General features: G+C 30.8%; 4 protein-coding genes across 6 annotated transcripts; 3 read left to right on the top strand and 1 right to left on the bottom strand.

Moving 5' to 3' along the window:
* The first annotated feature begins 216 nt into the window (after positions 1 to 216).
* Positions 217 to 4,784, top strand: LOC101498105 (L-ascorbate oxidase homolog). Its single transcript, XM_012717929.3, has 8 exons — positions 217 to 503; positions 609 to 718; positions 1,876 to 2,146; positions 2,239 to 2,341; positions 2,649 to 2,994; positions 3,399 to 3,764; positions 4,239 to 4,317; positions 4,396 to 4,784. Exons 1-8 carry the CDS (start codon positions 366 to 368, stop codon positions 4,603 to 4,605), a joined length of 1,623 nt encoding a protein of 540 aa, XP_012573383.1. The 5' UTR covers positions 217 to 365; the 3' UTR covers positions 4,606 to 4,784.
* A 7,542-nt stretch (positions 4,785 to 12,326) lies between these two features.
* On the top strand, positions 12,327 to 16,600 carry LOC101497116 (uncharacterized). Its single transcript, XM_004507623.4, has 6 exons — positions 12,327 to 12,860; positions 13,540 to 14,205; positions 14,485 to 14,934; positions 15,669 to 15,841; positions 15,944 to 16,127; positions 16,270 to 16,600. Exons 1-6 carry the CDS (start codon positions 12,456 to 12,458, stop codon positions 16,360 to 16,362), a joined length of 1,971 nt encoding a protein of 656 aa, XP_004507680.1. The 5' UTR covers positions 12,327 to 12,455; the 3' UTR covers positions 16,363 to 16,600.
* A 96-nt stretch (positions 16,601 to 16,696) lies between these two features.
* Positions 16,697 to 18,638, bottom strand: LOC101496027 (uncharacterized). 3 transcript variants are annotated; one of them, XR_001144317.3, is made up of 7 exons: positions 18,434 to 18,638; positions 18,043 to 18,302; positions 17,811 to 17,933; positions 17,546 to 17,710; positions 17,263 to 17,451; positions 17,043 to 17,148; positions 16,697 to 16,919 (listed from the first exon to the last, which is right to left on the bottom strand). XR_001144317.3 is itself a non-coding variant. In XM_004507620.4 (7 exons), exons 2-7 carry the CDS (start codon positions 18,268 to 18,270, stop codon positions 16,890 to 16,892), a joined length of 825 nt encoding a protein of 274 aa, XP_004507677.1. In that variant the 5' UTR covers positions 18,271 to 18,302; positions 18,434 to 18,638; the 3' UTR covers positions 16,697 to 16,889. The 3 variants fall into 3 exon arrangements, 2 of the variants coding, with proteins under 2 accessions (XP_004507677.1, XP_004507679.1); XM_004507620.4 differs by having other exon boundaries at positions 17,279 to 17,451; XM_004507622.4 differs by having other exon boundaries at positions 17,279 to 17,451; positions 17,811 to 17,930.
* A 2,685-nt stretch (positions 18,639 to 21,323) lies between these two features.
* On the top strand, positions 21,324 to 25,005 carry LOC101495700 (aminomethyltransferase, mitochondrial). Its single transcript, XM_004507618.3, has 4 exons — positions 21,324 to 21,581; positions 22,156 to 22,736; positions 23,479 to 23,597; positions 24,257 to 25,005. Exons 2-4 carry the CDS (start codon positions 22,179 to 22,181, stop codon positions 24,801 to 24,803), a joined length of 1,224 nt encoding a protein of 407 aa, XP_004507675.1. The 5' UTR covers positions 21,324 to 21,581; positions 22,156 to 22,178; the 3' UTR covers positions 24,804 to 25,005.
* Positions 25,006 to 25,334: the final 329 nt, after the last annotated feature.

The raw sequence follows: 25,334 nt of genomic DNA, 5'->3' as shown, positions 1-25,334 counted from the left end.
CTAAACAAAAAGAGAAAAAAACGATACCAGTTTTTAGTAAAAAAATAAATAATAATAAATAGAAAATTGCTTCCAATTCCTAATTAATTTATGTAACTTCCGTGCACTGTGATACTTACAAATTTTCTCTAACTCCACAATCCTTTGTCGGAGTTCCACTAACCCAAAATTTTGGAAACGTTAAAAAATGAAAAGACAATAATAAAAGGACAAAGAAGAGTGAGACATTGTTACTTGGTTGTGTTGTGGGGTTTCTCTCCACTCTCTCTGAATCCAACTACGAATAAAGATAGATCTATCTATCAAAATCTAATATACATATAAGTTACAAAAACGGTGTTCTGAATATTAAGCAAAAATATAAAATGAAACTATACAATGTTCTTTCTTCTCTCATTCTTGTCACATTCTTTTTCACCTCTGTCAACTGTGAAGACCCATATAGATTCTTCACTTGGAAAGTCACCTATGGTGACATTTACCCTCTTGGTGTTAAGCAACAGGTAAGTAACTTTCACCCGTTTGGCGTTTTCTTTTCCCATTCTTTCTATGTGTAACTAACTTGTGTTGTTCAATGTGGTTCTTGGTTTTCTTTTTTCTTTTTGTAGGGTATTTTGATTAATGGACAGTTTCCAGGGCCACAAATAGATGCTGTTACCAATGAGAACTTGATTATCAGTGTTTATAACTACCTTACTGAACCATTCCTCATTTCTTGGTACGTAGTATACTACTTTCTGCTATCAACATGTTTGAAATAATGTCAGATTTACTAAAGAACCCATATTAAAACTTTCTCCCTTTTTTAGATTTTAATACCCAACAAAACTGTTTTTTTTTTTTTTTATGGATCACATGACTTCATTGATTTCTTCTTTTAAAGCGCAATGTTTTTTTTGTTTCTTTTGGGTATAGATGTGTTTAGAACTCACATAAATTGATATTGTTGATTAACTAGTAGTTCATTGGTAGATGGTTAGTGTGGTAATAATTAAACAAAATATAATTATAGATGGCCATGAGACATGAAATAAAGGGGAAATGTTATATAATAAATGGAAGTTATGTAGAGTTGCTTTTCTATGTCGTTGTCTTTTTGGGATCTTTTTCTTTTGTCTAGTTCCTTTTTTACTTTAATTGTAAACCCACTTTCAAACGAACTTCCAGTTAGAGATTAGGCTCCCTTTTTTTAATGGCAATTTATGGTCCACTCTAACTTCTAAGTACTAATTACATTGGATAATACTAGACTTATGTTTCTATGATGGTCCGGTTTGTAAACAATATACCTTTTTCTGTTTATATTTTGTTATAGAGGGGGTATATTTTAGTAGCTGGCAACTTAGAAAGGCCACCTAACAGACTGTATGTGTCTTAATTGCAACTGCAATAAAATTTATTGGTGTGTTTTGAGTATACTATAGATAGATTCCATATATCCACAAATAATTGTTCATCCAACTTAACTATGTGACTATGAGGTGCTGCTATAAACATCTCTAGGACAATGATATATGAGCTTGAGAAAGTTATTTTTTCTTTTAATTTGCACAGCAGTTATTGATGTATCGCTTAGCAATGAGAGTTTTGGTACCCCAATTTTTGAAAGTTACCTTTATTTGATTTGATATATGTAACATTTGATCATGTCCCTATGGTAACAAAGCGAGCAGATCATAGACTGAAAGAACTGGTAAATGTGTTCATACTTTGAATCCATTATGATTTTTACTATTTCAGGTTCATATTGTGTCTGATCCATTCCATTGGTTTTGATTATTAATCAGTTTAAGCTAATGGTCTAGTGTATTAATTTAGGGTAGAAGGAAATAATTGTAGCTTGTTGGAATTTTATGGTGTCAACATATTATGCAGGAATGGCATACAGCACAGGAGGAACTCATGGCAGGATGGAGTGTCTGGCACAACCTGTCCGATCCTGCCTGGGAAGAACTTCACATATACACTGCAGGTGAAAGACCAGATCGGTAGCTTTTTCTACTTTCCATCACTTGGAATGCATAAAGCTGCGGGTGCATTTGGTGGCATCAGAATTTGGAGCCGCCCTCTCATTCCCGTCCCTTTTCCTCCTCCTGCCGGGGATTTTACATTACTCGCTGGTGATTGGTTCAAGCTAGGCCACCGTGTAAACTCTTTGCATTCATTTCAATTTTTTCTTTTTTTCTATTCATCCTCTCCTCATCCTTTCTCAATACTGATTACTTCTGCTGTTTTTAGAGACTGAGACGAGTCCTCGAGAATGGTCACAATCTCCCTTTCCCCGATGGACTTCTTATCAATGGCCGTGGTTGGAATGGAAACACATTCACCGTCGATCAAGGTTGGTAAAAGAATAACTTGTGTGATCGTCCATTTTGGTTTAAAAGCATTGTTGAGCCTGAACTTCCTTCCGGCCCAATAATTCTCAATACTCGGTGAGGTCTAAAGCAAGTTTTAAATTTTAATATATGGCATTTTTGTCTGCATATGTGGCCTTTTTGTTTATAAACACTAATACGAATCAATATCTGTTGGTTGGCCTAACGTCAGAGCTTTAGTAGCCCTATCCTTATGCCAGCCCTGCAAGTTCTTTATGTTATTAAATGCATACCTTTTATTATACCATTGTTTAAATGTTGATTCTACAGGTAAGACATATAGATTCAGGATATCGAATGTGGGGCTCACAACATCGATTAACTTCAGAATCCAAGGGCACACATTGAAACTTGTGGAGGTCGAAGGATCTCATACCCTCCAAAACACTTATTCTTCACTTGACATCCATCTCGGACAGTCCTATTCTGTGCTGGTCACAGCTAATCAGCCTGTCAAGGATTACTATGTAGTTGTTTCTACGCGATTCACCAGACGGGTACACACAACAACTTCCATTCTTCATTACAGCAATTCGCGGATCGGGGTATCCGGTCCTGCTCCTCCCGGACCTACTCTTGATGTTACTTCATCTATCTTTCAAGCCAGAACTATCAGGTACTCTTTTGTTCCACTTATTGTCCCTTCTCATGTTGAAGCCTAGATTAATTGAGATTTTCTTGTACATATAGCTTCCTTATGACCAGATCCATTTAGTGTATTGTGTTTTATAATGTTGGATCAAATTTTCAATCAATTCAAGAAATATCTGTTTCTCATAAATTCCCTGAGTAAAATGATAGTAATTACTTTTTAGTTAGCCAATAATTTATGGAAATTGCTTGATGTCACAAAAGAGTTCCATGACAAAATAATATCATTGATCCATCAAAAGCAGATTGAAAAGTTTCTCCTTTTTTGGGAAAATAGACCACGGGTGGCTTTGTGGTACTTTTTAGACTTTTTTTTTTTGAAACATATAGCACTGCTGATAATTTATGTGTCGATGCTACTCAAACCAGGTGGAACCTGACAGCAAGTGGACCAAGACCAAACCCTCAAGGATCTTACCACTATGGATTGATCAAGCCGAGTCGAACCATCATGCTTGCAAACTCTGCACCATATATCAATGGCAAGCAGAGGTATGCTGTGAACAGTGTATCATATCTTGAACCAGACACCCCATTGAAACTTGCTGACTACTTCAACATTCCCGGAGTTTTCTACGTTGGAGGCATTTCTACATTGCCTACCGGCGGCAATGCTTACCTCCAAACTGCTGTCATGGGTGCTAATTTCCATGAATATGTGGAGATTGTGTTCCAAAATTGGGAGAATTCTGTGCAGTCATGGCACATTGACGGCTATTCCTTCTTTGTTGTAGGGTAAGCTTATAACAGGATATTTCTATTTAACCATTTTTTTTTACGGTAAGTATTCAAATTGGTTCTTGAAAGTGTTGGTTTGTATCAATTTAGTCTCTCATATTATCAACGTTCCAAATGATCATTGAAATTGCAAAGTTTGAATCAAATTTCTCCCTCCGTTAGTATTTGTAAGATCCAAATGACATTAAATCGATCATAACATGGATACACTTGCAACTAAGTGAATAATGTCACAGATCTATTTGATAACAAATCTAAACAAAGGTCAAACTTGACTAACTTTTTGCAATTCCAATGATCGTTTTAAAATATTGATAATGTGAAGAACTCAATTGATATAGCCTTACAATTTCAAAGACTAACTTGGTTATCTACTCGATTATTTTAATTTATTTTTTGGTCAACATCTACCCAATTATTTTAATTGAATTTTTTTTAGCCTAAGACATAATTGTTTTGGAATGATTATAGGTTTGGTAGTGGGCAGTGGACACCAAATAGTAGGGTACGGTACAATCTGAGAGATACTGTTGCTAGATGTACCACTCAGGTATAAATGCTGTACTAGTTATTAATTAATTGATTTTTGTATTCTAGTAATAAATTGTTAATAATTGAATGCATGCAGGTTTACCCAAAGTCATGGACTGCAATATACATGGCACTTGACAATGTTGGAATGTGGAATATAAGGTCTGAGAATTGGGAAAGACAATACTTGGGACAACAATTTTATCTTCGAGTATATACACCTTCGAAATCATTGAGAGATGAATATCCTGTCCCAAAGAATGCTCTTCTATGCGGCAGGGCAGGTGGTCGTCACACAAGACCTTAGTAGTACTAGTTTAGGATAGCATAATGTCACGAGAGGGTGGCATAATGCTTATGAGTATAACATGCCACGGGAAATTTATTATTCATAGCTCACCTTGACTTTCCACTGTTGGTCTCACTTTTTCAAAACAAATTAATGAATGATCATTTCAAGTATCGATTAAATTGATTTACTCTCTACATTCAATATTGTGTTGTCACACGTATCTGTAAACTCTTTTTATAACAAAAATTTAGGATGAATAAATTGTATCTCACTTTATGGTAGAAAATTATTTATGATTCAACCAACACTAATAAAGAAATTTATATTTATTCCTCTAATGACATTAGTTGAACTCAAATTCGTAACATGTAACCAAGACCTTAGTGATGGAGCTCGAAAGATTTGTTTGAAGAGACCATTTTTATTAGTGTATATATATATATATACAATTTTCCTCATTATAAATCATAAATACATATGTTAGTTAGTCTATTGTATAAAAAACAGTTAACTTTTTAATAACTGTATATTATTAACAAGAAGTTTTACATTTCAATTTTTATAATTTGTTCACAACAATTAACTTTGTCTATTGTATAAAAAAAACCGTTAACTTTGTTAATTGTAATTTTTTAACTTGGATAAAATATGAAATTTATTAAATTATGTTGATTATTACATTGAATAAATTTTATAGTTGATTTTAATTTTCAAACAAGTTTTAGTAAACAAAAAATATTAATAAAAAAAACTTAATTAAAATTTGGTAAATTGTAATAATTTATTAAAATATAAAATTATATTTTATTTTAAAAAAAATTGAGAAGGAAAAAAAATTTATTAATTAAAATAACACTAATAGACTTTTACAATTGTATTCAAGTATTAAAAATCTATTCAAAATCAGAAAGGATTTTACATAGCCTTATCGAATAATGATTAAAATAATAAATCAGCAGTTTTAGATTTTATTTTGGACAAGAATCAGCAGTTCTAGATTTTTTTTTAGACAAGAATAAGCGATTTTAGATATACTTTTTTTTGACAAGAATCAGCACTTTTAGAGGACGTATTAAATATGCAAGAAAAATCTGTCAAAAAAAAAAAAAAACAACACGAGAAAAGACTAGGTTCACCTCCCAAATATGCTTTTTTAGACGTATGGTGACTTGGTCAGTACTTTGGGAATAAAACAAATCTTCGTTTATCTTAAAGATATTTGTTAAGGAATATAATAATAATAATAATAATAATAATAATAATAATAATAATAATAATAATAATAATAATAATAAAATAATAAGGAAAAAATAGAAAATAAAATGGCATATATTTTTTTTACAGGATATTTGTTTCTATAAATGTGCTGAATTAAATCTTTTCAAGATGTGGTAAGTTGATTTGATCTTTTATTTGGTAAAAAAAACAAGGATTTGATCTTTTATTATAACCTGTACTCAGCTTTTACTATTTACTATAAATAAATATAAGAGTTTAAGGAATTGGTATGAAGAGGAAAGGGTAAGAAAAATCTCCCAAAATTGGTCTAATATTTTCTCTAAAAGAATTTACTCAGGTGTTGCTATTGTGCTTGTTGTTTTGTTTTTCTTTTGTTGTTGTTTTGTTTATTAGTTGATGTTGTTTACTTGCTCTTCGTGTATATAAACCTACTAGTATTAGATTATCGCACAATTCAACTAGACCATGGCATTTAATTTTCGATTTATTTTTGTTTTTGTAAGAGCTATGGATTAAAACAAACTATAAACACATTAATACATCTGAAAACGTATTTTTTGTCCTTTTTATATAAAAAAACTCACACAACTATAAGATAAAATCGAAATATTACATTAAATTTATCATTATCAATATTTTTTTTCTGTTTAACTAGGATTTAACAACCAATTGAAAAGTTCTTTTACCCCAAATTTGAATTTACTACGAGTTATGTCCCACTCTGACTTAGGAAAGCGTGGAAGATAAATAAGGAAACAAACTAATTAATATGCCACTTACAATCTCCATCCCGTAAAAAAGTTATATGGCAATCGCTGTATAAATTTAATCTTAGAACATGTATATTCAACTTATTATGAATTTAAAATAATTCTATTATTGAAATTCTTAACATATGATCTAAAAGTACATGTAAGTACTTAGCAAGACCTTTATTTATTTATTTTATCATGTTAACCCTCTTTTATTCATTACATCGTTAACCTTCTTTTGTTTTGATATTTTTATTTTTTTTTTAGGAAAAATAAATTTGCTAAATATGAAGGTGAATATCATCATATGCCTCTTCATGTTCTTTCATGTGCCATTGTCTCATGCTGTCAACCGGAGTGATGTGGTCCCTCAAAATCCACCTCCGCCGGAGCTTCAACATATCCAACTCATTGATATATTATTATATATTGTGTTCCCCTTTGTTTTTTTGTTGACATCCACATTATGTCATGTATTTAGTAATGCTAAATTACTTACTCTCCTAAAATATAGTTTTACTCTATTGTAATTTTTTTTTTTTATTTACAATTTAGTACTATAATTTTAAAGTTTTCATTAAGTCTTTCTTTTGTTATTTGTTATTGTCAAATTCACTGTATTTCTATTTTCGTTATAAATTATTTTTGAAAGGAGATCTTTTAATCGAAATTAATTATTATAATTGATCATGTCCTTTGTTTTTAGACAATGATATTATTGACTCTAATATTTTCATAATAACAATTATTTTGTCATAAATACTACTATTACTGTAATAACTAATTAGCTTAGTGGAGTGGCCATTCAAAAAATCTCGCTAGATAGTGTTAATAAATCAACAAAATTAACTTTCCTTTTATAGTCATAATTAATTTTTTAAATTTATTTATAAGGAATATATTCTACCATAATTCTTTTTTACCGTGACATGGAACCCAAGTTGAAAATATTACTTTGCAACATGTTTTGATATAAAAAAATTTATATAAAGTATATATATATATATATATATATATATATATATATATATATTCTTATATTGAATATATTCTAATATTTAAATTTAATTTTTGAAAATTTCGAAAATTTACGATGCTACTCCTACTCCTATAAAGTCATTTATATTCTCTCTCTTATTTCACAAGTTATTATTATTTATATGGAATATTGATAATTTTTTAAATATTCGTATTTTTGAAATTATATACACATAATATATATATTCATATTTTAATGAGTTTAATTTTCATACATTCATCATGTAAAATATTTTATAATATCATAACTACTCATGTTTATTATTTTAAAGATAGTTACTATAGAAGTCAAATATTTTAAAAAAACTAAATTATGATGATCGATCGTTAATATGAAAGAAAAAAAATTACAATGATAATATATATAAGTTAAATTTTATTTTAATACATAACTATCTCTTGCCCAATTTTTTTTTTTTAAATTCTATCTTAATACATGTTTTCATACAAAAAAAATTATATACATTGACATAATTATATATTTCTTTTAAAGAATATGTATGTACGCAAAACATAATTATATGTTTCTTTTAAAAAAAATTAATTAATGATGTCCAACATAATTTTATTTTATTCAAATGATTATATAAAATATCATTTACGAAATCCAACCTAATTTTTGTTTTTATTTTCTAACGTGTTTTGTTGGAAAAATAATTATATTAAATATATATTTTAAATTATTTTCTTATAGAGAATATTTTTTGACTATTTTATAATGTAGTATAAATGCTCACGTTTTAATTGTTTTTTGAAGTTTATAGGAAAATACAAAGTTCACTCTCTCTTTTCAATAATCAATCAATAATTAATTTATATAAAAAATATATTTTATTTTTGAGATGTCAACTTAATTAAGATATCCCTATGGTATGCAATACCTCTACACTCTAATTTTTACATAAAAATTAAGGAATATATTTATTAAGGAATATATTCTAGGTCTAATCTTACATGACTCCCAAGTATGAGTCAATTTTATAAATTGCAATTAAGAAATTAATTTTCAAATATTTTTATTTTTAAACAGATTAGTTTTTTAAGTTTATAAAATAAAATAAAATTCTATCCTACTTATATTTTACCCTAATAATTAAAATAAATAATTGATTAAAAATTAATTTATTTAAAGTTAATATTAGAAATAAAATTTATTTTTAATAATTTTTTACAACATGTTTTTGATAGAAAAAATTTAAATGAAATATATTTTTTACAATAAACAACAAATCTTTCCAAATTTTGTTATTTTTTATTGTCTAATTCCTCTTTTTATATTGTCTAATAATTAAAATATACGTAATTAGTCATGATTGTAGATGGCAACTTCCATCTGGTATTGTGCTGATTTTTTTTGTGTGTGGGAATTATCGATGACTTTTGTCACATTCAATGGCAACCCCATAAATTATTATCTAGGGGATCATGTCTAAAACTTCAATGTTAATATAAAATTAAAGAGTCATTATCCTTATTTAAGTGTGGTTTATGACAGTTATAATTTTGAATGTATCAAATTAAGTATATTATTAAACTTTTTTGTTGTTGTTAATATGACTCTAATAATTTTGAATGTATTGAAATTAAATATATTATCAAACTTTTTTTTTTGTTATTAATTGTGTACCAAATCGACTAAAAATAGACACGTTCATGACAAAATCAATTAATAAAAGATACATTTAGAAACTAAAATGATTAATAAAATTTACATTTACAATATTTTTATGTAAAAATTGTTTAATATTTGATTTATCATAGAACCATATAATAATAGATATACTAATCAAATGAATCTAATCAAATGAATCTACAAAATTTGGGAGTACCATGACAGTATTCTTATTCCTTTATATGTTGCTAAGTTTCGTAGAATTTAGTTGGATTTGTAATTTTGGTGATTTGATTTTTAAGAATGATTATCTCTTCTTTAGGCCTTAGAGAAATAAATACGATTAAACTAGATTCATCTGGTATAAGAATATTCCACCCTTAAAATATATCTTTTGTGTGGAAATTGTTCCTCAATAAGCTATCCACTGATGATAAGTGGCATAGTTCGGGTTGTTACTTGGTTAGTATGTGTAGTTTATATAATGAAGTTGCGGAATCCTTGTATCATTTGTTTTGTTCTTGTAAATTTGTCAATTGTCTATGGACTTGGGTTAGTGGTGTCTTGGATTATTGCTTGGATCACACCTCCATTACTTCTCTCATCTCTGTCTGCTCAAGAGTTTGGTCTCCCCAGGCGTTGGATGTGATGGAGTCATCATTATTCATTCTTGTTGTGCTATTTGGAGATGTAGGGGTTTGTTTCTTTTGTAAGTAAATTTTTACAATACAATTTAGTGATTGTGCCCTATCACCGTGTTATGGCTTAGTTGGATCTTCTACCATTGGTTACGTGCCCTCTTTCATGTATGAGTTTCGCCTCCTTAAGAATTTTGGTGCTGCCCAAGATGTAACTGGTCACTAGAAAAATCTTATGACTTTTCGCATAAATTGTGGGTGGGTTAAATGTAACATTGTTGGTGCTTCTAGGCGTACTCCTAATCTTGGTTCTTGTGGGAGTATTTTTTAGGACTACAGAGAACTTCCTTACGGTGATTTGTCTTTTTTTATTGGAGTTGTTTCATGTTGAGTTTATTGGAGCTATTATTGCTTTTGAAATTGCGTATACTAAAGGTTGAAACAGGTTATTGTTGTAAATTGACTCTCAGTTAGTTATTTTGGTCTTTAAGTCTATCTCCATTGTTCCTTGAAGTGGCTAAATTGTTTTAACATTAGTAAGAGTTTTGTCTTTATGGTTTCTCATATTTATCAAGATAACCATGGTGCGGACAACTGGTCAAATTTTGCTTTTGGTTTATACTGTTTTATTTAGTGGAATCTATATAATAAAATAAAAACTTAATTGTAGTTTTAGTTTCTCTATTTTAGCTGAATTTAATATAACCTATTCACTTTTTAGTAGATTTTAATTAATTGCACGCAACCAGCAACTCCTTCTTTATCTATTGATTCATTTTTTTAATATTTATTTGTAATATTTGACTTAATAACTCCAATTCTAACTTATCAAATAAATAGTTGCTCCCACAACATTATATTGAATCTACAACTAATTAGAGCTTTTTTATGGATGCAAACAACTCAACTTTTGCGACATTGAGTAGGAAAAATATAGATGAAAGTCAAGTCATCTAAAAAAAAAAAAATTAAACATTAATAATGTGTTAAATTGTGCTTTGCATAACCATATGTATACATACATGATGTATATAAGGACTTAAATTTTTAACTATCAAGTTTACGAAATTAACATAAACTATTACAAAGTTTGTTAGATGAAAATGATACGCCACATATGCATACACGTGGATTTAGTGTTTCAATCACTAGACAAAGTTTTGTTGCAATAACTCTCTTGTCAGTATGAGTTAACTATAAATAGACATGCATAAACTCATCTTCAATGTTTAGATAGAACAACTCATATTAATTCCATTGCCACAACTTCAATTGACCTAGAATCAGTCATGTTGAACAAACGTAAGAATCCTACCACTGATTTTACCACAACCTCTTGCGACCATACCGTTGATGCAAGTTCGGCAATGCATTATTATTAGGAACCAACTTAAGATGTTTTCTTTGTATATATTCACATTCATTTATTAAAATTAACTCATAATGATATATGACAAAATTATGTTTGTAATTATATAGACGACGTTTATTTTACAGTTATATTTTTTTTTTATTATAAATTGTTTTATTTTTCGTGTATGAGATTGGATTCACAGTTTTAGTTTATGAAATTTATGTCTTTAATGTCAATACAATTTATTACATAGTTTCTACAAAAAATATTATATAGAGAGAGAGAGAGAAAGAAAGAGATTAATAAAATCGTATTTTGTCCCCATACGATACACTAGTTACACACTAGTTACATCCTAAACATCGTCAAAATAGTTTTTTTATGAATATATTATGTCTTTCTTATTTTGGATTTCAATGATCGATTGTTTAGCATAACTTGTTTTTCAATTAGTTTGATATGGTCTCCCCAATTGTTGTTTTGTTATGTTGCACTAATTTTTTCTACAATTTGATTTTACCCAATTGAGTGCTTTTATGAAACAATTGATTTTCGTTGTACAGGATTGTGGTTTGGTCCCGAATCCTCACAAATTTAAATATTAAAATAATTATTTCATTAAAAAAAATCCAATTGAGGTCTTGTTTACTTTGTGAAGACATATATATATATATTTTTTTAAAAGATGCATAGACTTTTAAAGTGAATATTATAATAAAAGGATGGTGAAATACTTACTACGAGTGATATATTTTTAAAAATAATACAATAATTCTTTTAACTCTTTTACTGTTTTAAAAAATATAAATAATTATTTACTTTAAAAAATCATGAGACAAGTAAAATTAATGTCAAGCTTAAAAAAATGAAAAGACTTTATTTACTTGAGTATAATTTTTTTTGCTACTTCTTTTCATTGGTCACCGAGATTGGTAAAAAATGAGGCCCACAAACAATATGGGCTTTCGTTGTATCACATGCCCAATAAAATTAACACCTTTTTCAAACCACAAAAAAACTACGGACCTTTTTATATCACATGCCCTATAAAATTAAAACCCTTTTTCAACCCACAAAAAAACTATGGGCTTCGTTATATCACATGCCCAATAAAATTAAAACCCTTCTTCAACCTCAACCTCAATTGACAAATAGTTAGAAGTTGAGTTTGGAATACATTGTTCGGCACAGCCTCTCTCGACGGTGGTCGTAATCCTAAAATATCCTAAAACATGGCTGACGTAGTTCAATACAAGTTGGAGCGCATGGTCGACGAATTCGAAGATCTTGAGCAACGCGGCCTATTCACCCGCCGTGAAATCGCCGAAATCGTGAAACAGAGGCGAAAATTCGAGTACAGGTTAAAGAGACCATCTCCTCTGAAACAAGACTTCTTAACCTACATAGAGTACGAGACACAGCTCGACACTCTACGCATGCTCCGTAAGAAGTCGGTGGCGCGTGAGTTGATGAAACAAGGGAACAAGAATTTGAAGAAATCGAAGTCCGACGTGGCTGGATTGATTAGGATTATTGATATTTATGAACTCGCTTTGAAGCGTTTTAAAGGTGATATTGACCTATGGTTTCGTTACCTTGAGTTTTGTAGGCAAAGAAAAAATGGAAGGATGAAGAAGGTAACTTTTTTTTTTATTTTTACTTTCTGTTTATTTTCATTTCATTGTTATTATTTTGTTTTTGTGAAACAATGACACTTAGAAACCCTAGCTAAGTTGAGAATGTGATTTTCAAAGAGAACGGGTTTAGTGTTTGTTTTGCAGTTAAAATTGCTGTTATGGTAGAATTTGAATGTTAGGATACACAACACTCAATGAAAGAATATTTAGGCTCTCTTTAGATAAACAACTAAATTAAGCTATTATAGCATATACTTATCTACAACCTATTATTATTATAACAAAAGATAAAATAAAGTAAAACTGTTATCATATAAGTCATAAGCATTTTTCATAAAGTATCCTGCAGAGTTTATGGTGCTTATGTCCGTAGATAAACTCAAATAAGTTAATTCAGACAGGTTTGTTAATGAGAAGGACAAATGTTATAGATAAAGTTTAGCTATTTAATACACTTAAACATGAGTTGTCTAGACTCTATAATTCTTTAGTAGTTAAGCCTTCAGAAAACTCATTCCAGCAGGTTCTAGATTATTGAAAGGTGGCCGAGTTTAATTTCTAACATAGAGAGAAGTCAATTCACCCTCATACATGTCTGCATTGCACCAACACTTTTATTAGGATTTATATCAGTCACTTAATGGATTTTTTTGAACATTTTGCTTTTGAATTTTTGCAGACACTTGCTAAACTTGTTAGGTTTCACCCAAAGGTTCCAGGAGTTTGGATTTATGCTGCAGCTTGGGAATTTGATCATAACTTGAATGTTGTGGCTGCTCGTGCTTTAATGCAGGAAGGTCTTAGAGTTTGCCCAACGTCAGAAGACCTTTGGGTGGAGTATCTTCGGATGGAACTCACATACCTTAATAAGTTAAAGGCCAGGAAGGTTGCCTTGGGTGAGGATGAGGGAACTCTGACTCGGGATCCTAGAACTGCCGATGAAAAACAATGGAAAGATGAAAACAAAGAGTTATTTATGACCCTTGATGAAAAAGAGGATAAAGATGTAGCAAACAATGAAGCTAACATTGGACTAGATGAGTCAAAGAAGAACCAAGAGTTATTTGCTGAGCATGGTATGAACATTTTTCGAACAGTCTACGGTGGAGCGATTGAAGCTGTCCCTTCGAGTCTCAATCTTAGGAAGAGATTTTTTGAAATATTGGAGGGAACAGACTTATCGCATTATGAAGATATGTGCGAGGAGATTCTGAACGACATGAAGAGGGATTTTTCAACCGAACCAGAATTCTGGGACTGGCTTGCAAGGCATGAATGCAATCTTGAAATTGGCCGCGAGAGTAGCCAAGAAATTATGGTTCCTCAGGTGCAAAAGGCAATTCAGGTATGAATATGTATAAACCTCTGAACCCATTGGAGATGTTATTTATGGTATTGGTATATGTTTTTATGGTTGGCTGAGATTCATGAATGCATAAACATGAAACTAGGAAAAATCATCATGTTATGTGGTGCTGTTTACTATGGTAATCCCATTTTTCCAGTGTTTAAGAATAATGTTGGTTAGATAGAGGGGTACTACAGCATTTCTCAATGTTTCTTTTTTTATTCTTATGTGCCTATATATTGAACTAACTAAATCTTGGGTTCTGTTCTGTTGTAGGTTTATGAGGAGGCTTTGAAAAGTGTGCCCTCAGGAACTATGTTTAGTTTGTATGCAAATTTTCTAATGGGTATTATAGCTCCTATAGAAGACAAAACCAATATAACTGGGCCATCGGGTCATGCTATAAACTATATATCACATCTCCTGTCAGTATATGAAAAGGCTGAAAGCATGGGAATCATTACTGATGATCATGCTTGCAAGCATGTGTCCTTGCATTTGCAATTGAGACAATTGGATGAAGCCAGGAAACTGGTAGCAAAGCTTTGCAGCGGAAAACTTGCAGAGTCGGTGCAGTTATGGGAATTAAGAATTACTATAGAAATTAAATGCATCACGAAAAATTCTTTGTCACCTAGTGATACTGATTTGTTATCCCTGTTTGAACTCCTTAGACAAATTTTGACCAAAATTCCTGTTTCAGAATCAGAGAACTTGTGGCTAAAGGTATGTTGTCACCACTTATGTCATATTTTTGTTCCTCAGTGTGCTATGTCTTGCATAAAATAAAATGTGCTCCAATCAAAACGAATAATAAACAAGTAGTTTATAAATTTAATGCTAGTTTCATTGGTTTGAGTTGCTTGTCAACCTCTTGCAAATGTAAGATGAAACTGTTTACAATAGATTTGTAATGGGTTTGATCCTTACTGGCCACGGTGGGAGCTTTAAAGCACCGGGTAGTACTTTATTCCTTGATCATTGGATTTTTGAGCTATTTCCTGGGTAGGCTTACTTTTTCACTTAGGGTTACTTCTTTTTCATATATGATGTCAGTATGTTTTTTCAGATGAAGATTAAATGTTCATTGGTTATTTTCAAATAATTATTTATTATTTACGATACCTACAAATGTATTGCTCTTCATTTTATTTTTTTTGAAGTTGGATTTTGATTTATTTTTCTTACCTTGTAACACAGTATTGCTCTCCATGTCTCATTTCTCAACATACAATAAATTTGTTTCTGCTTTCACTTGTATGATATTTGGATATGATGCATCTTCTTAATGTTGAAAATATTTGTTTGCCCCTTACATTTTATGTTATTAATTATGCATGCATTTTGTATTTATTCACTTCAGCTTGAATTGATTTTTCCTTCACCTGAAATGTGTTGAAAACTGTTTAAAGATCCTAGTTCTTAAATATATTCATCTTTCTAACTGTCACTCAATACAGGCCCTTAAATTCTATGCTAGTCACAGACAGTACTTTGATAAACTGGTAGAGATCTCCATTGTTTCCTTGGCCAGAGATGGTGGCAGTGAAAATGGATTTTCCCTTTCTTCTGCCGTTGTAAGTTTTATACTTCAAAAAGATGGAATTCACAAGGCCAGAGATATCTATAAACGGTATGTGTTGTGAATTGAGTGTGGGATTTGCCAAAATTTTCTCCCTATTGGAGATTTTCTATCTTGTATTCACAATAATTCCTCAACTATTTCTCTTTGCAGATTTCTAGCTTTACCACATCCCGGCCTTGCATCATATAGGAACTGCATTGAGCTGGAAACAAACCTTGCATCAACAGGAGATAAAAATAGTCTCATAAATGCCAGGAAATTATACGAAGCTGCACTTGCAACTTATGAGCAAAATGTTGGCTTGTGGCAAGATTACTATCGCTTGGAGACCAAGGTAACCACCCCCAATCTGGTCTTCTATTTAGTTTTCAATTATTTGCCGGATTTCCATTGTACATTTGTGTAGTATATATAGTTTATCATCCAAATCAAATAATACATATATACCTTTTATTTTTTGGGTTTTGTTCACACAGATGGGAACATCAGAAAAAGCTACTGCTGTGTATTGCCGTGCTAAGAGAACACTTGAAGATGCTACTGAATTTATTGCTTCTCCAGATTTGTGATACTTTGTAAATTTAGATCATGTTCTATCAGTTCAATTTTGACCACATTAATGTATCCTATATATTCTTATAAACTGGAGCTTAGTGCATTAAGAATTTTTTGAATTTGATCATGTCATGTTGCCTTTGGCATCATCAGTTGCCGGAGGAAAAAAGTTGTTAAAGTGGATAGTTTAAGGAGAACAGAAAATGTTAAGTTAATGAATTTAAAAGATAAATGAAACAATTCATTTTGTTACTTGGATTGGATCAACTGATATTATTCTCCCCTCCAATTTTGTAATGTACATAACGCCTGGACATTAAGGCATTATTATGTGCAATGCTCAATAAATGTACGAAATTGAACTCACTAACATTACTATACGGAAAAGATACATTGTTTCTTTCTTTTGTTACCATAAAAAAATACGAAAAATACATGGCTATTTTGTTTCTTTGCTTTCCTTTTTAATAAAACCATATCTTGTAGTCAATGCTAAGCACGTCAGCAAATGTGTAACACAGCTTAAACCTGATCTCATTCTCTATACTCTTGGCCACTGTGGACTCACTACCTGCAACAGCGAATTCAGACATGCAAATTCTTATTATCTGTTGTAAACGTTTAGATGTACGTCAGTCCTTAAGCTTATAAATTTTGCAGATATTATACTGACTACAAAATGTAAATTGCTGACCTCAAGTGTGCTAAAGACTAGTCGCATTCTGCTTGCAACAACTGACGGTTTCTCAGCTTGACCCATCACAGCTGTTTGCTCTAATTGAAGAGTCTTTACCGGAAGCCTTCAATTAAAAAACACACAGTAAGTAACCAGGTAGAGAACAACTCACCCACTAAATAACTTAACACTTCCTATTTGAAAACACTAAAGGAGAAATACAGAAAACTATATATACAAGCATGATATCTGACCAAGCCATTCCCTTCATAAAATATGCATTTGCTATGAGAGCACAAAATCCTTTCCATTGAAGTCTCACTTCATCTGACACAGGAGGTGTTGATGACCATCTAACAATAGTTGGTTGTGGTGTACACAAGATGGTGATAAATACAATGCTTAACCACAGAATGCACTCATCAATCTGCACCACACAAGCCAGATAACACAACTCAGATCTAGCTGAATTCAGGACACTTTAGGATCAGCAAAGCATGTGATTAGAACTGAGTACTGACCTCCTCAGAGATTAGTTTAGGTTTCAAGCTTGTGCTCCCACCATAACTACTACTTTGCATTGCTTCAATTTCAATGCCACAGTCCTTCATGTCAGTTAGTTCTTTCCTTAATCCTTCATCAGTGCACCCTAGCTCATATGCATTCACACCAGCAGTGATGAATTCCTGAAAATTATAAAAATAAATAAAAAAACATAAATTATTTAATTTTAATGTGATGTTTGCATTTTATTCAATTATGATAATAGAGGCAGTGGGGAAATACTTTTAGATTGTCGCCTCCACCTCGATCATTGAAGTTCCGGTATCGTCTGAACACGCTTATGGCTATGTTGCGCGAAGAACGGTATTCATCATTAGATGAAACTGAATCATGTAACCCACACTGCTGCAACAATATACATGATGCCAAAATCATATCATTGACCGAAAGATTAATCAAATGATTAACTATTAGTTTATAACTTATAATTAGGTAACATAGAATTGTTAATTACCAGACATTTATGATGGAATATATTATGAAGGCTCTTGTTGTGTTGCTTTTCACATTTCCAATTCCAATAGAAGGTGGAACTATGAAAAATGGTAATAGTTCCAAAAGATTTAGGAAAAGCAGGGATACAATTTATGAAATTAACATAATTGATCTTGTTGTAAGAATATGTTAGTTGCGTGGAAGCTGAGTCTTGATATAAATGGCAGTTTAGAATAGCTCTTGACATGTTTGAACCATGATATAATATGATATTGCTCCCTTCAAAATAACCAATAAATAAATGAATAGAAAGAAGAGGTTAGTTAGTTAAGACAAATATTGATGATGGAAAACATATATATAATAAGGAAGAAAGTAAATAAAATAAGGGGAAAAGGAGAGTGATATACGTTTTGGAGGGTAAGCATAAACTTAGCTGAAAAAGAAAAAATGAGGCAAATTGAAAAGTTGGGTGGCCAAAAAAACCTAAATAAAATATAGAGAAGAATGAATAAAACGGGGCATTAAGAGAGCCACGAATTGTATGAATGGTTTCCGGCCGCCAAGGATCGTTTTCAGCTCTGGACGGATATTATTTTCTTACTTACATTGACGTTACGTGTACTGTACCTAAACACATCTATTTCATTATGAAAAAAGTTTTATGGACATAATACACTACACAATACAAAGACACTCTTCAGATGTTATAAAAATTAGAAAAATTAAAAAGTACAAATATTATATTTTATTTTTATCTTCTCTTCTCCCATGATTAAGGGGACTTGATAAAGTATTCTTTTCAACATATATTTTTATATTTTAAATATAAAAAATAATCATAAAAAACATATTGCTTTCCTCTTATAATAATTGTCACATGTACAGTTTTTTTTTTCTTTTCAAAAAGACATCTTATTTTTCTTTCAAAAATAATTGAACTCTCTAATTTATATTATGTGCATCCATTCTAAGCCATTATTCTATTATGATTAAAAGAATCATTTAGTAAAATCACAATTCTATTTATTTTATTTATTATTCTGTCTTAAATTATGTTAAATAGTAAAATGCAATGGTTAGGTTGAGAAAAAGATAATAAGAAATCATGACTGACTTAAGGTCTAAGGTGGGCTATAGACCTTCCAATTTTTAATTATATTTTAAAATTTTGGATAAATGTAAAACTTCTAAAATAATTTTTTTTCAAAAGTTAATAGGAATTTTGATTGAATGTGAAACTTTCAAAAGTAATTTTTAAAAAATTTTTTTTTTTTTTGAAATTTTAGATAAATATGAAAATTATGAAATGCAATTTTTTTTCAAAAATTTAAAAAATTCAAAACCTTAAATAAATGTGAAACTTTCGAAATGTAATTTTTTTAAAATTTTAGTTAAATTTCAAAAATTTTGATGAATGAAAAACTCCTAAAATGCAATTTTTTAAATTTTTTTTTTTTAAAATTTAAAAGTTTAAATGAATACAAAACTTTTAAAATATGTTTTTTTAATTAATCAAAAAAATTAAAATAATTGAAATGTTAATAACTTCAAAATTTTCAACTATCAAATAGTAGAAGGTAAAATAAAATGATCTTTGTAGGATAAAAGATAAAGGTGATGGGGGTGAGTAATCAATTTCTCAAAATCGTTGGACCTCTTGTGAGTTGTAGAACCGGCCCAAAAAATGAACTTGATCCATACTATTATAAAGTCATAGTTATGAATAATGAGATTTGAATGATTCTACCCTGCATCTCACACCTCTAATCAAAGTAAAAAAATATAATTTTGTTCTTTTAATTATTTATAAATTTTTAAATTTTTTTAACTTTTCATTTTTTTATCTCATCTTTTCAGAATATTCGAAAGTTTGGAAATGCCAACTTTTAGAATTTTTGAACAATTTGAAACTTCGAAATAGAAAATTCTATAATTTTCGAAACTTTCAAACGATTCAAAAATCAAAAATTCAAATTTTTTTAAACAATTTAAAACTTTTGATATAGAAAAAATTCGAAACTTTCTATATTTGGTAACTTTTCAGATTTAGAAATTTTCAAAACTTTCCAGATTTGGAAACTTTTCAAATTTTATAAATGTTATCCTTATTTAAAAAATTTGAAACTTCCGAAATTATCAATTTTAAAATTTATTATAAATGATTAAAATGATAAAATTGTATTTTCATGTGTTTTGAAATTGACATATTCATGTGTGCGGGTGCAGATTATAATCCTATGAGATTTGTGATCAAATAGTACTGTGAAACATTGTGAGATAATCTTCTAAAATTATTCTAATTTTAGGATTGAGTTTATTAGGAGGTAAAGTAATATGTTTGTTCATACTCATATTACTTGCTTCGATTTTATATATAAAAGATTTTTGTTTGTTTTATATATAAAAAATATTATGACCTCTAAAGTATATTTATTGTTTAAATTTTTATTTAGGGGTGCTAATATGCACGAGTTAGACTTTGCTAAACTTAACTTTGACGTGTCAAAAAATTTAAAGTCTAAATCTGACATGTGGTCTGTTATTGGCTTACTTTTTATACCTGAATTTGATATGACATGTTAGTATACTTAAAAACCTATTTTATTTTAACATTTTTGAATAAGCAATCAAACATATGTTAATGAAATTAAGTTTTAATTTAATATTTAACATCACATTTTAAAGAATATAAATTTATACATTATATTTTATAATAATACATTTAAATATGTTAAAAACTAAATGAGGTTAATATACATACATTACTAAAAATTGAATATATAATAATTAATATAATAAAAAATATTATTTATATTTATTTAAATAGGTCGACCTAAAATGTTTATTATGTTGCCTATAGCATAACAATTTTAATTAAATAGATTTTTTCAAAAACTTTGACATATTTAAGAAAAAATCGTAACTTGACGTAAATTTAATGTGGACTAGACCACAAACCCCTGTCGGTCAGCCTTATCTATTCTCGTCTCTATCCATATTACTTTAATCATTGATTAGGATTGAAAAACAAAGAATCATGTTATTTAAAAAGAAAATCCAAAGTATTCAAATTCAAATCCGACCTCGACGGGCATAGACAGTAGCTGAACCGTTGGATTGGATAACAGAGAGAAAGCATTGCATAATAGAGAGAAAACATAGATGGACAAAATAAAAGAAAAGAAAAAGGGAATGGTGAAGGAGTAATGTTACTACCACTCACTAAGGATGGGGTATCATCGGCTCTCTCGATTTGGGGGCATATTAATTTATTTTATTATATTATATTATCACCAAAATGAGGTGAATGTCAAGTTTGTTCTCAATCTCATCTCACACCCACCAACTCCCTCTTTTTCTATTTTATTTATATTAATTAATATATTATTTGTATTTATGTCCAAAATCAACAGATAAGCGAGTGTCTCTCTCTGGCTCGTGCATTTCATTTCATAGAAACAAATATATACATAACAAAAACAGAGGCTTCCTTCTCATTCTCATTCTGCTCATGCTCATTTGATTTGCTTCATTTCCACACAAAACCAATCTAATGTCAGTTCTTTCGCTCTATTTTCATTTCATCTTACACTATTCATCTTTATATTTGGTTACTAATTTTGTCACGATCTACAAATTTTAATTCAATTTAGATCTATACATACTATATGATAAAGATCTCTTTTTCTTCGTTCTCTCTCGTTATCAACAACCTCCTATTATTCTTATGTTCATTTTTATTCTATCATACTATATATATCATTTATTCTCCAATTATTTGTTTCCCGCGTTACATTCATTCATTTTCTCACTATGCGATATGTCATGGATTCAGATTTTCTGTGACACTTTTATTTAAGTTTGTCTCATTATTTGAAATACAACAACTGAAATTACTCCCATTTTAGGAATCTAATCGGTGACAATTAGGCCTAATTTTCTTTCCGCCAGTAATGCCACTAGTTATCTTCTTTCAATGTTACCATTGAAATTTTGGGCTTTTGGCCCATTTTTGTTGTTGGAATTATTGTAACGTTAATATCTTGTGTCATAACTATATATACTTGTTAATTCCAATACTATAAATGACATGATTCCACTAATTATCCTGCAACCGTTACTACTGCAGTGTGTCAATACTTTGCATAGAAAATGAGAGGGGGATTGTGGCAACTTGGACAATCAATCACTCGCCGGCTCGCCAATGGAGATAAGAAGGCGGTTGCTCGACGATGCTTCGCCACAGAAGCTGACCTGAAAAAGACAGTTCTTTATGACTTCCATGTTGCTAATGGTGGTAAGATGGTTCCATTTGCTGGTTGGAGCATGCCTATCCAGTACAAGGACTCAATCATGGACTCAACCTTAAACTGTAGACAGAACGGTAGCCTTTTCGATGTTTCACATATGTGTGGACTAAGTCTCAAGGGGAAGGATGCTGTTACATTCCTTGAGAAGCTAGTCATTGCTGATGTTGCTGCTCTTGCTCCCGGAACTGGGACGTTGACTGTTTTCACAAATGAAAAGGGTGGAGCTATTGATGATTCTGTGATTACTAAGGTGACAGATGATCACATATACTTGGTTGTGAATGCTGGATGTAGAGATAAAGATTTGGCTCATATTGAGGAGCATATGAAGGCATTCAAGGCCAAAGGTGGTGATGTGTCCTGGCATATCCATGATGAGAGATCTCTAATTGCTCTTCAGGTCATTTATCACCCTGTTGTACATTACCATCATGCAACACACACTTTTAACTTGTTTTGTATGATATATAATACCTATCTCTTGCTGCTTTTGAATTTCTCTTCATTTTAGGTGTTAAGATCTAGAGCATAGTGAAAATATTCTTTCAAGTGTCTTTTCCTTTTTAAGATAGAAAATGTTTCAATTTTTCGGTCAATCTTTTTCTTGTAAACTTTAGTGTTAAAACAGCAATCCCGATTCCAAAGTATAAAAAAATGTGCACAATTAACACACAATGTTTGATTACGGAGTTTGGCCAATTGTGCCTATTGATTACAGAATAGTCCCAACACCTTTCAATTATGATTCAAGATTATGGTTTAAATTCTGCGGTTCTGAGTTGTTCCTCAAGCGACCTTCCCACATTACAGTAACTAAGAGCCATACTCAACATCTAGACACTAAAACTATTATCATTAGGAGTTAATCCAGTACACTCTAATGTCACATGCCCTGTGTATCTTTTGGTGTAGTGGTGACACATACTTTTGGGCCAACTATCTTTATCCCAAAGTATAAAATAGTATATATAGCTTTGCTTTTAGTGTGGTCATGAAACGATTCTAATTCACTTCTTTAGATGGTTTGTACCCATGTGAAATTCGACAAATAAATTGAGGAACTTCTCAACTAATGATGACCTTTACTTCACTCATTCACTGTAACTAACATCAGTAAATTTTTCTTATTTTCTCTGGAGCAGGGTCCTCTTGCTGCCCCTGTTCTTCAACATCTGACAAAAGATGATTTGAGCAAGCTATACTTTGGGGAGTTCCGTGTGTTGGATATCAATGGCTCGCAGTGCTTTCTCACACGCACAGGGTATGTTTCTTTTTGTGCTTTTTTTCTTCCAATGCTAGCAACTCATTCTCCAAAATTCATCTGACTTACAGTCATGCTTCCTTATATTTTTTCTTGTGTCCCTTTGACTATCTTATCTTTCTTTTCACAGGAATTTTCTTTTATTGATTAAATCATTTTAATCAGACGTGTTCATGAATTGATCCAATCAATGCAAATCGCAAAATGTAGACCTGACAAATCAAAAACCTGAAACCTTTTTATTAGATAGGATTTTTTGTTACATTTTTTAAGCTTGATTTGGTCCAAATCAAACTGAACGATTTAAAACATAAAGTAACAAAAAACTAATTTTATTTATATTTTAAATCCAAATCTAAGTTGTAAAATGTGTATAATCTACACATTCGTATGAAACCATAACAGCCTGGTATATTGTGCATTTCAATTGTTTTATTTATCATCTCTTAATAGAAAAACAAAGTAAAACAAAAGTTGATCCAATCCAAATCACTTTATATTAGATTGGATTTGGATTTAGAGTTATAGATTGGATGGTAAAATAAGGAAACTGATTGATGCAAATGTTTTCGTATGGCTGCATTATCAACTCCCAGGGATACACATCTCATTGGTTGTACAATGCATACATAATAACACACTTTTAATGAGACTTTCAGGTACACTGGGGAAGATGGATTTGAGATCTCAGTTCCTTCAGAGAATGGAGTAGATCTTGCCAAGGCATTACTGGAAAAATCTGAAGGGAAAATAAGATTGACAGGACTAGGTGCTAGAGATAGTCTTCGCCTCGAAGCTGGATTGTGCTTATACGGCAATGACCTGGAACAGCATATTACACCTATTGAGGCAGGACTGACATGGGCTATAGGAAAGCGGAGAAGAGCAGAAGGCGGTTTTCTTGGAGCTGATGTTATCCTGAAACAGCTCGGAGATGGTCCTTTGATCAGGCGTGTCGGTTTCATTTCTTCGGGTCCACCTCCTAGAAGTCACAGTGAGATTCAAGATGAAGGAGGCAACAACATTGGTGAAGTCACAAGTGGTGGATTCAGTCCTTGTCTCAAGAAGAACATAGCTATGGGATATGTCAAATCTGGTTTGCACAAGGCAGGTACCAAAGTTAAGATCATTATAAGAGGAAAACCCAATGAAGGAGTTGTCACAAAAATGCCATTTGTACCTACAAAATACTATAAGCCTTCATAATTCCCTTTCCATTTCACCTCATGACATTTCCTTATCACTTCCCTCTGTTCACTAATTTTCCCACAATCCAGAGTGTTACATAAATGTTAATGTCATTATGGTTCTCTCGTCCAGTACAAGGCTTCTTCATCTTGCTTAATAACTCAATTTCATTTTGAACATGTATTGTTTGAATTTGATGTTATCTTGAAAATTTTCAATATTTTTCTTTGTTGGTATTGCGCTAAAGTAAGTAGAACGATCCATTGTACTTCATGAAACACAACTGCGATGAGTCTCATGTGCTAGTTTCTTCAAAAAAATTATCAACTGCTTGTTCTGCATCAAACTGCTAATGCTTGTGTTGAAATAAGCGAGTTAGGTTTTACAGTTTGACACTTTATTATTATCAGCTTATAAATCTCCCTAGCCATGATTCAGTACTATACAAAAATGCAAAGCTATAACTATAGCATTCTATGCAATCCCACAGTTGGGAATTTTTGGCATTTGGACTGAATAGTTCAACCCGTTTAATTTACAATAGCTAGT

Source organism: Cicer arietinum, chromosome 7 (assembly GCF_000331145.2).
Source record: "Cicer arietinum cultivar CDC Frontier isolate Library 1 chromosome 7, Cicar.CDCFrontier_v2.0, whole genome shotgun sequence".
In the NCBI taxonomy this organism is placed as follows: Eukaryota; Viridiplantae; Streptophyta; class Magnoliopsida; order Fabales; family Fabaceae; genus Cicer; species Cicer arietinum.
Note: the sequence above shows the minus strand (reverse complement) of the source record. Positions and strands in the feature narration are given on the sequence as shown.

Coding starts and splice junctions, on each gene's coding strand:
- LOC101495700 (XM_004507618.3), top strand. CDS start 22,179: ATGAGAGGGGGATTGTGGCAACTTGGACAATCAATCACTCGCCGGCTC. Junction 22,737..23,478: donor GATCTCTAATTGCTCTTCAG/GTCATTTATCAC, acceptor TCTCTGGAGCAG/GGTCCTCTTGCTGCCCCTGT. Junction 23,598..24,256: donor TGCTTTCTCACACGCACAGG/GTATGTTTCTTT, acceptor TGAGACTTTCAG/GTACACTGGGGAAGATGGAT.
- LOC101496027 (XM_004507620.4), bottom strand. CDS start 18,270: ATGTCAAGAGCTATTCTAAACTGCCATTTATATCAAGACTCAGCTTCC. Junction 17,452..17,545: donor CTAAACTAATCTCTGAGGAG/GTCAGTACTCAG, acceptor TGTGTGGTGCAG/ATTGATGAGTGCATTCTGTG. Junction 17,149..17,278: donor TTTATGAAGGGAATGGCTTG/GTCAGATATCAT, acceptor TTTTAATTGAAG/GCTTCCGGTAAAGACTCTTC.
- LOC101498105 (XM_012717929.3), top strand. CDS start 366: ATGAAACTATACAATGTTCTTTCTTCTCTCATTCTTGTCACATTCTTT. Junction 2,147..2,238: donor GGTTCAAGCTAGGCCACCGT/GTAAACTCTTTG, acceptor TGCTGTTTTTAG/AGACTGAGACGAGTCCTCGA. Junction 3,765..4,238: donor TATTCCTTCTTTGTTGTAGG/GTAAGCTTATAA, acceptor GAATGATTATAG/GTTTGGTAGTGGGCAGTGGA.
- LOC101497116 (XM_004507623.4), top strand. CDS start 12,456: ATGGCTGACGTAGTTCAATACAAGTTGGAGCGCATGGTCGACGAATTC. Junction 14,935..15,668: donor CAGAGAACTTGTGGCTAAAG/GTATGTTGTCAC, acceptor CACTCAATACAG/GCCCTTAAATTCTATGCTAG. Junction 16,128..16,269: donor ACTATCGCTTGGAGACCAAG/GTAACCACCCCC, acceptor TTGTTCACACAG/ATGGGAACATCAGAAAAAGC.